The 9,164-nt window shown below is 41.8% G+C and overlaps 1 protein-coding gene across 1 annotated transcript; it reads left to right on the forward strand.

Annotated features, from left to right (window-relative positions):
• The first annotated feature begins 74 nt into the window (after window positions 1-74).
• ATP5PB (ATP synthase peripheral stalk-membrane subunit b) lies at window positions 75-9,164 on the forward strand. Its single transcript, XM_028734481.2, has 7 exons — window positions 75-226; window positions 316-361; window positions 3,532-3,677; window positions 4,371-4,534; window positions 5,778-5,903; window positions 8,135-8,314; window positions 9,033-9,164. Exons 1-7 carry the CDS (start codon window positions 196-198, stop codon window positions 9,102-9,104), a joined length of 765 nt encoding a protein of 254 aa, XP_028590314.2. The 5' UTR covers window positions 75-195; the 3' UTR covers window positions 9,105-9,164.

Raw genomic sequence — 9,164 nt, forward strand, 5'->3', positions numbered from 1 at the left:
ATTCTCCGCCCCGTCTCCGCGGTGACGCTCGCCGCATTGGTCCTGTCGGCCCAGCTGTTCCGATAGGTCCAGAAAACCACGGCGAAGAAGGCGAGACCTCTCGCGAGACCTCCTCCACGGAGGCTGCCATCTTGAGTTCTCTTCGCCGGGAGGGTCACAGGGACGGAGAGGGCGGCGGGAACAGCGGCAGCCGCGATGTTGTCTCGTTTGGCCGTGCGCGTCCTGGGTAAAGCGGGGGCTGCAGGGCGGGCGGGCTGCAGGGCTGTTGGGTTTCGGGGGGCTGTGCTTTGACTCTCTTGTTCTTGCCTCCCGCAGCCCCGGCTGGTGGCCTGAAGAGCTTGGCGCCCGCTCTGCCCGTGGGGTGAGTGAATGCAGGTGGTGAGGAGGGTGGCCTTGGAATAGGAAGAAGTGGGGGAGGAAGCAGCTGCTTTTCTCCGGGAAAAGCACAGGGAATAAAGAGGAGGTTAGGCTTCTACAGGAGGCCGCAGCGACGCAGGGATTGTGCAGGTTAGGAACGAGAATCCAGGCCACAAGAAGCGGAAAGGTGCAACTAAATGATATTGGTATAATGCAGTGGTGGCGAACCTTTTAGAGACCAAGTCCCCATCCTGCAACCCAAAACCCACTTATGTATCGCAAAGTGCCAACACGGCAATTTAACCTGGATACTGAGGTTTTAGTTTAGAGGGGAAAAAACCTCATACATTAGGGTTAATGTAACCATTTCCACTGATATATAATTTTATTTTTTCTCTAAAAAAATGTTTAGGAATACTCTCATTTTGACTCAAGAAAATCACCATCAGGAAAAATAAATAGAGTTCTAATTGGGGAAAATAAATACAGTGAATTTCTTCTTCTGTTAAATTTACAAAATGTTTAGGGGTATGCGTCCCCACAGAAAAAAAGCACTGGTATTACTCAAAAAAAAAAGTAGTGTTATGAGCCATCCAGTCATTGGTGTACACTGGAAGGCTGTACTAAGAGCCACCCTCCCTCTCCCAATTTTTAATATGGGATAATATTCGTTGTTTGTGTGTGCACATACAAATAAATATAAACAGATAAATAAACCCAGCCAGATGGGTGGGGTATAAATAATATATTACCATATTGGGGGATTCCATATTAAGAAAATGGGGGGAGATTGCCAAGAGTTTTTGAGCTTTCGGGGGGGGGGGGATTGCTTACAATCGCACAAGTCGCCGAACACACACATCGTTTCCACGCTCACTGCTGGCAGCCACAAATCGACCGCCAAATTGCCACAACGGCAGCCAATGGAAAACAGCCCTTGACACAGCAGCCAATCATCTGCACCATCGCCGCAGAGAATCTCCTGCTCGGGTCTTTCAGGAGCCCCAAAGAGTGGTGCTTCTCTCTCCCAGCCTGGAGCAGGAGGTGTGGCAGGCAAGTCATGGGCATGTCCCTTCGTGTGTGCGCGCTCTTGCCCAGACACCTGTCGCTTCCCTGCTCCCCTCCACACCTTCCGTGCCACCTGATTGGCGGACGCGCAACTCCCCAATGCTCTAGGGAGTATTTATCGTCCGCAGTGGCATGGGAGGGGGGAATGGCCGCCCACTTCGCCAACACCCAGCAACGGCCCTACTTTGGTGCTGAGTGCCGCCTTTTGCACGTGTGCCAAAGGTTCGTTAGCACTGGTATAATGTACAATGGATGCTTGGGTTGCGAATGTGATCCCTGCGGGAGGCGTGTTCGCAACCCGCAGCGCCGCGTCTGCGAACTCACGGATCGTGATTTGGTGCTTCTGCACATGCGCAAAGCGCAATTTAGCACTTTTGCACTAGCGCTGAAACCTGGAAGTAATCCGTTCCAGTACTTCTGGGTTCGGTGTGGTGCACAACCCGAAAAGTTCGGTGTGGTGCACAACCTGAAGCATCTGTAACCCAAGGTATGACTGTATTAACTCAGAAGGCTGTCATACAGCACAGTACCTTCAAGGCCTGCAAGGCCCTGAGCACAACCGGGTTGCCATCTGACAAAACTGATAACCTTCTGTAGAGGGGGATTGTCGGTTCTCCAGTGCCAAGATAGAAGTGAGATCTGATTTCTTTTGGTCAGTTTAGGGGAAGCCTCCATCTCCTGAACTGGTAGATCATCCTGAAGTCTGTTGAGTTCTTCTAAAGGCCTTGACTAATTAAAATGGAAAGTAATTGGGTTACGTTGCCTCTATAGCTGAAGGAGCGTCCCCACCCTCAGCGTTCAGCTCAGACCTTGAGATCCAGCTCTGAGGGGCTTATGGCGGTTCCCTCATTTTGAGAAGTGAAGCTACAGGGAACCAAGCAGTGGGTCTTCTTGGTAGTGGCGCCCGCCCTGTGGAGTGCCCTCCCATCAGATGTCAAGGAATAAACATCTATCTGACTTTTAGAAGACATCTGAAGGCAGCTCTGTACATCCTTTCATTGTCCTTAATGATTATAGCAATAGTTTATATGTATATGTCGTTCTGTTGTGCTCTCATGGTTCTTTTGCAAATAAGCCTTCACATTCCAGCCTTCACTTGCTCACACACATTTCAACTTTTAATTTTATTTCTATAATTTCAGTTACTACACTACTATGAATTTATACATGCAATTTCATTGACTGTATTTTTCTGCATTTCATTTCCCTCTGATCTCACTTTTTACATTCCCCCACCCCCAAATAAATTTGTGTGTATATGTGTGTGTGTGTGTGTGTGTGTGTACGCAACTGAGAATAACAGTTAAAATAGACTGTAATCTGTGCTTTAAGGTGCTAAAGGGCCCTTTAATTTTTTTATCATCAAGTTGCAGCTTGCATCTACTGTGTAGCAAGCAACTTCTAAACTGAGGAGAATTTTTACAACATGTTATGATTCAGTGTGAGGCACACGTAGTGCTCTCCCTTCACTGGGATACCAAACTTCAAGGGACTGTCTTGTTTAGGCACATTGGAAACATGCTTTTCTGTGTTAAAAGTGGTTTGTTTTGGTGTTGCTATCTTTGTTCTTGAAGTTTAGCCCTTCCTGTCTCTCTGTGATTGCTTTTTCTCCCCCACAATTTTTAGTCTGCTATTAAGTTATGCTTGCATAAGATGAAAGCATAAATATAATAGGGAGATTAATTTTATGCATGATTTTGGAGAATTTGGAGCCTTTTCCAAGTGCTACAGCTTGCACGGTTTATGGATGTGACAGTGAATTCCTAGGGAGACATACATTGTCACTACTGTATATACCTTATAATGCACGGTGAAGACCTGAATCCTTAAATATGCCTTTGGAGAAAGCTCAGTTGAGAAATCTGTTTTGTTTACTGATTCTATTATTATAATATTTGATAATGTTCTTTCACATTGGATTGATTTGTAACTCAAAGCTGCTAACAGCTTAGAGCTCCTTAATGAAGGTAAGATAGGATAGATTAAAAAAAAAAAATAAAACAGATGATTACTGAATATCCTGAAGCTATTAATTTCTATTTAGCCACAAGTATAACCTTTTTTGGGGAAGGATTTGGAAATATGGAATCCTTTTCTTCATTGCAGGGCAGTGCAAATATTCAGACCACTTCAGACAAGTCAGCAACACTTGGCTCCTGTGCCACCTCTTCCAGAGACAGGAGGAAAAGTCCGCCATGGAATATTCCCTGAAGAAATTTTCCAATTCTTATACCCTAAAACAGGAGTCACAGGTTAGCATGCCTGCATGAGTAAACTCATTGTGAAAGCCAGCTCTTAGTAAGAAACTTATATTTAAAAAGTATTATTTAATATTTTTATATCCAATTTTTGAACTGAAGTCCACAAATCACTTAACAGAGAAGGTGCCTCTGCTAATGATGTTCTGAAGTATGTTGTGTTGATAGCAACTTACAGCCAGCATAAGGAAAAGTACATCAGAATAGATGTGTGCCTTTAGAAATTTGCGTTGCATTTCCTATTTCAACTAAAATTGTCTGTGTTTATCACTTATTTTGTGTTTATTTTGAGCAATAAATGTAATCTCTATTTAGAACGGTGGCTGTCACAGATATGGCTGACATTCCAAAAGGGAGCTGTAGTACATATGTACAAGTTTATCTCTCCTTCCTTCCCTTATCTTTCTCTAAAAAAGAAGAGAGTGTGTTAAAAGGTGATAATGCAAGTATCATAAATTTAAATTAGTTATTAGGTTGTAATGTGATTTTGAAAGAAGTAGCACCTCTGATAACTTAGTTAGGGCTTTTGTTTTCTTGTTTGTGTGTCACAGTTCAAGGGCAACTGAGTTCTTTCCCCTGACAGATCTCATGTTCAGGGAGGGTAGCATATTCAATATTAAGGCAAATTTCCTTTATACTGAATGTCTCTATCGTCTTGTGTAATGGTATTGATTTGCTTGCTTTTAGGCCCCTATATGCTTGGGACTGGGCTTCTGCTCTATATGCTCTCTAAGGAACTTTACGTAGTTAACCATGAAACAATAGCTGGAGGTGTTATGGTGGGAATTATCATCTACATAATTAAGAAGTACGGTCCAGATGTAGCAGCTATTGCTGACAAACTCAATGAGGTAAGACAGCACGTTTATTGCTACTTAGTAAAAGAGTTCACATGTTAAAATTAATTTTTAAAAAAGGATACAGCTCAGCATACTATATATAGGATGCTGTCAGTCAAAATGTGAATCATGTCTTTTCCTTGTAAATAATGTGATCAACTAAGGAGTAGCTTCCAGTTCAGCACCATACCATCCCTCCACCATGCAGTCCTATGCCTCTTTACTGAAAGGTAAGCCCTACTGATTTCCATGTGGCTTGCTCTCACTATGCATAGGAGTTCAGTTTTATTGTAATATAATTGCAGTTTTTAGTGCAGTTCAACACTCCTTCATTATTTTGTAGCCTCATCCCTGATGTGCTATGGTAATAACCACAATAATAATCATATGCAGTCTCAAGACATCCAGAGAGATTCGAGTTTTCTAATGTTCAGTACAGTGATAACTTGGTTCTCGAAATTAATCCGTTCTGGGAGTCCGTTCAACTCCCGAAACTATTTGAAAACCAAGCTTCCTGCATTTAAGCGGAAGCCACATCGGACGTTCAGCTTCCAAAAAACGTTCGCAAACTGGAACACTTCTGGGTTTGTGGCATTCGGGAGCTGATTTGTTCAACAACTAAGCTGTTTAAGAACCAAGGTACCACTGTATAAGTACCTCCCAAATGAGTTAGATAGTTGGTTTAATGCTGTTACTAGGCATGCTGTCCAAACCTGGCATTCAGTGATTACAAATTAACTGAATTAGAATGAGGTCATTTTAGAAGAGATTGGGCAGGTCTCAATGTATTATTCCCCCCCCCCCCCCTATGCAAATGGAAAAGAGGGTATACTACACTTAAAAATACCTCTCTGGAGTAGAATTGCATGTGCTTGCTTATTTATTTATTTATTTATTTATTTCATTTCATTTATGCCACACCTTTTTCTCCAAAGAGCTCAGGGTGGGATACATTTCATCCTCATTTCATGCCCACAACAATCCTGTAAGGCACGTTAGGCTGGGAGGCAGTGAATGATTGGCCCAAAGTGAGCTTCAAGGCCAAGTGGGGATTTGAACCCTGGTCTCACAGGTCCTAGTCCAGCACTCTAACCATTACACCACGTCTTGAATCCTGCTAATATTCAGTATAATTGTTACCGTCATAACAATTACACAATGGCTTTTTTTCAACATCGCATCAAGGGAAAAGTGCATGATGTGAGTGCAAAACTGGATTTCTCTGAAGGTCAAACTAGCTTGTTTTTTATTTCAGGATGCTATAGCACAAGCAACAGCCGTGAAAAATGACATGATAGCTGAACACACTACGGCTATTGAAGAGGAGAAGAAAGAGCAGTGGAGGGTGGAGGGTCGTCACTATCTCTTTGATACCAAGCGGGTACAGTATTAAAATAAATACACAGTGTGTGAGATCCAGGGCACCATTGGCACAAGTCTGAGAGTTGACATTGTTGCACAAGTTTAGTTGTCAGTGAGGAGAATAATAATAATAATAATAATAATAATAATAATAATAGAAAATGTGCCATGGATTACATCAGTCACTAATGCAAGCCGTTCTTTGAATTTGGCTGCTGCAGTATAGCAAGAATTAGGCTCCTACTAGTGCAGGGGTCTGCAACCTTTAAGACAAAAAGAGCCACTTGGACCCGTTTCCGAAGAAAAAAAAACCTGGGAGCCGCAAAACCATTGCGACATTTAAAACAAATATATCTCCGGAGCCGCGATCTGACAGTGGGCAGGAAGGTGACGTCGGGACGGTGCGTGACTAACGCACGCATTGCCCCCATGCGATGTCACAGCCAGTACAGCGCCCGCCACAGTGGGGAGTGTCGGGGCGCACAATGCGTCTCCTCCCTTCGCTAGTATCCGCCCCGGAGCCGCGGCAAAGGTGTAAAAGAGCCACATGCGGCTCCGGAGCCGCGGGTTGCAGACCCCTGTACTAGTGGCATGGGTGTTGTGTGAGTGGGTGCTGCAGTTGGTTGTCACCCACTGTTATTGAAGAAGTAGTTGATGTACAATGTTTAAATAGCAAACTTTTAAAAATGTAATAGTAGCTTTAAAATGCCTCTGATGCTTTGCTTTGCTTCACTACTGTCAGTTACAGAATTGTAGAGTTGCAGGGGGACCCAAGGGTCATCATTTCCAACCCCCTGCAATGCAGGAATCTCAGCTAAAGCATCCATGACAGTTCGCCACCCAACCTCTGCTTAAAAGCCTCCAAGGAAGGGGAGTCCACCACGTGTTGTGGGAGTCTGTTCCACTGTCAAACAGCTGTTGCTGTCATCAAGTTCTTCCTGATGTTTAGTTGGAATCTCCTTTCTTGAAGCCATTGGTTTGGGTCCTACCCTCCGTAACAGGAGAAAACTAGCTTGCTCCATCCTATGATAGCAGTTCCAGAGTTTTGAACAGAAATATTCTAAGTACCTTTAAAGTATATCTCTGCCCAATATGAAAAAGAGATGGCAATTGCGGTATCACTAGACATTTATAAAATTTTGTTCGACTAAATTTGCTCATAACATATACTGTTAACATCAGGATATCATGATGATGAGATTTATGATTGAAACATTTAGCGCTGTCAACAAAAAATGGAATTTCAACCTTTGTGAATCAGGATCAGTGACTTGTGTTGGCAATCATATGCACAATCATAAGGGAGCAAGTTCCATTGAATTTAATGGGACTTCTATGTAGAGATACCGATCTCATTTAGTTAGTTAAAAGTTACATATTTCAGTAGAAAACTAAGTGACTTAAATCTTCAAACAAAAAGGAATATATGAAATCAAATATAAATTACACATTCATGTTTATAGGATAACACTCCAGTCAGAATTAAATTATTGTTTGAAAATGTATTAGAGAAAATGGATGGTGATGCACCTTTTAATCCCCTACCCTAAACCAGTATTTACAGATACAACATGCTTTTTATTTTGCATTTTTAGGTAGCTTAGGGTTTCGAAGATGAAGTACTGTCCATGTACTGTGGTTAAGGAATAATTCAAAAATATCTATCTGGTGATTGATTGATAAACATTATTAGTACAAAAAACCTGGAAAACATTTAGGACATGTATTTCCTTGCTGTTTGTGGAACTGGATCTTAAATAATGTCAGACAGTTGTGCTCTAATCTGAAGAATCATACAAAAATTCAAATATAAGTGGTACCAGACTCTATATATGACTAGAGGCTATTGGGGAAAATATATTTCATAGAGTTAAAGGCATGCTGGTATAGTATATTCCACTTGGCCCTATTATAGTAACAGGCTGGCTATATGGTCTTGTGGGAAAAACTTTTTGTGGAACTTTCCTTATGTTAAGTGTTATAAAAATAAGTATTGCATGTTATAAATAAGATGGAAAAAGCTAGTGGTTAAGGTCTAAATTTACTAACTATATGTGTGTTTGCAGGATGCAGATAAGAGGTATTTTCTAAACTGTTCTTCACATATATTTTTTAATATTTATATCTGTAAATTATTTAAACGGAAGAAATACAAGATTTTGTGCACATACCGCATGTTCATTTTGCAGAAATACTGTAGTCAAAGTTGTGCCCACAATGGAAAAGTGATTTCATTTCTTGCTTTTGTAGAACAATGTTGCTATAATGCTTGAGACAAACTACAGAGAGAGGCTGTTTACTGTATACACAGAAGTGAAGAAGCGGCTGGATTATCATGTGGCAATACAGCATCTCAGGCGGAATATGGAGCAAAATCACATGATCAACTGGGTTGAGCAAAACGTTAGGCAGAGTATTACAGCCCAACAGGTACTTGAAGCAGGCTTCTCTATAGGTTTCCCCTTGCAGTTACCTCCACAGTACAAAATAAGTTTGTGCCTAACCTACTGGAGGGTTTGTGTGTCCCTATGATATGATTAATGTTTAAGATGCTGCACATCTGTTTTTTCAAAGTTTCCATTGGAAGAGATTGCAAGAGCAGTGTCTTGGGGCACTGGTGTGGAGGGAATTTGTTGGAACTTAGCCAAATAATAGCCAGGCACTTGAATGGGAGATGTAGAGACTAATCTCAGTGTCCCTAAAGGAAAGGGACAGAGGCGAATCTTGTTCCTCGATAACAGTCTATGTGAGACTTGTACCAATCATAGGATTGGTAGCTTTTTTGGACTTGGGAGGATTGGGTGTGCATTCAGATCTTGTCAAACATCGGGGTTGGTCCTTAATTTATTTTTTGCCTTTATGGGCCCTAAAGCATTATTTTAAAAACACGTAGCTGCGCTCTCACCCTTTTTTGTGTGTGATATTATATCTAGCCTAAGTAGGTGCCTGGGTCTCAAGCTTTTTATTCCTGCACAATTTTAATCTTGATTCTAAGGAAGGGACTAAATACTGAGTTATGAAATAATCTGTTAGGTATAGCATATCGTTTCAGTGTGGTATGATTTCAAATAAAATTGCTCGTGTCATTCTCCATGAAGCTTTTTCCCTTCCAAGTTTCTTAAAGCATTCATTTGTTTCTGTATTGCAGGAGAAGGAGAGCATTGCTAAGTGCATCTTGGACCTGAAGGCATTGTCAAAGTCTGCACAGGCAACTGTTTAAACACAATTATGACCTCTTAAACCATATGATGGCAAATCTTAATTAAAACATACAAACCTT

The sequence above is a fragment of the Podarcis muralis genome, chromosome 5 (genome assembly GCF_964188315.1).
Source record: "Podarcis muralis chromosome 5, rPodMur119.hap1.1, whole genome shotgun sequence".
Classification (NCBI taxonomy): domain Eukaryota; kingdom Metazoa; phylum Chordata; class Lepidosauria; order Squamata; family Lacertidae; genus Podarcis; species Podarcis muralis.

Excerpts from the sequence above, each read along its gene's own strand:
- ATP5PB (XM_028734481.2), top strand. The coding sequence starts at position 196 with ATGTTGTCTCGTTTGGCCGTGCGCGTCCTGG. Across the intron at positions 227-315 it reads TTTGGCCGTGCGCGTCCTGG|CCCCGGCTGGTGGCCTGAAG; the intron begins GTAAAGCGGGGG and ends TGCCTCCCGCAG. Across the intron at positions 3,678-4,370 it reads CCCTAAAACAGGAGTCACAG|GCCCCTATATGCTTGGGACT; the intron begins GTTAGCATGCCT and ends GCTTGCTTTTAG.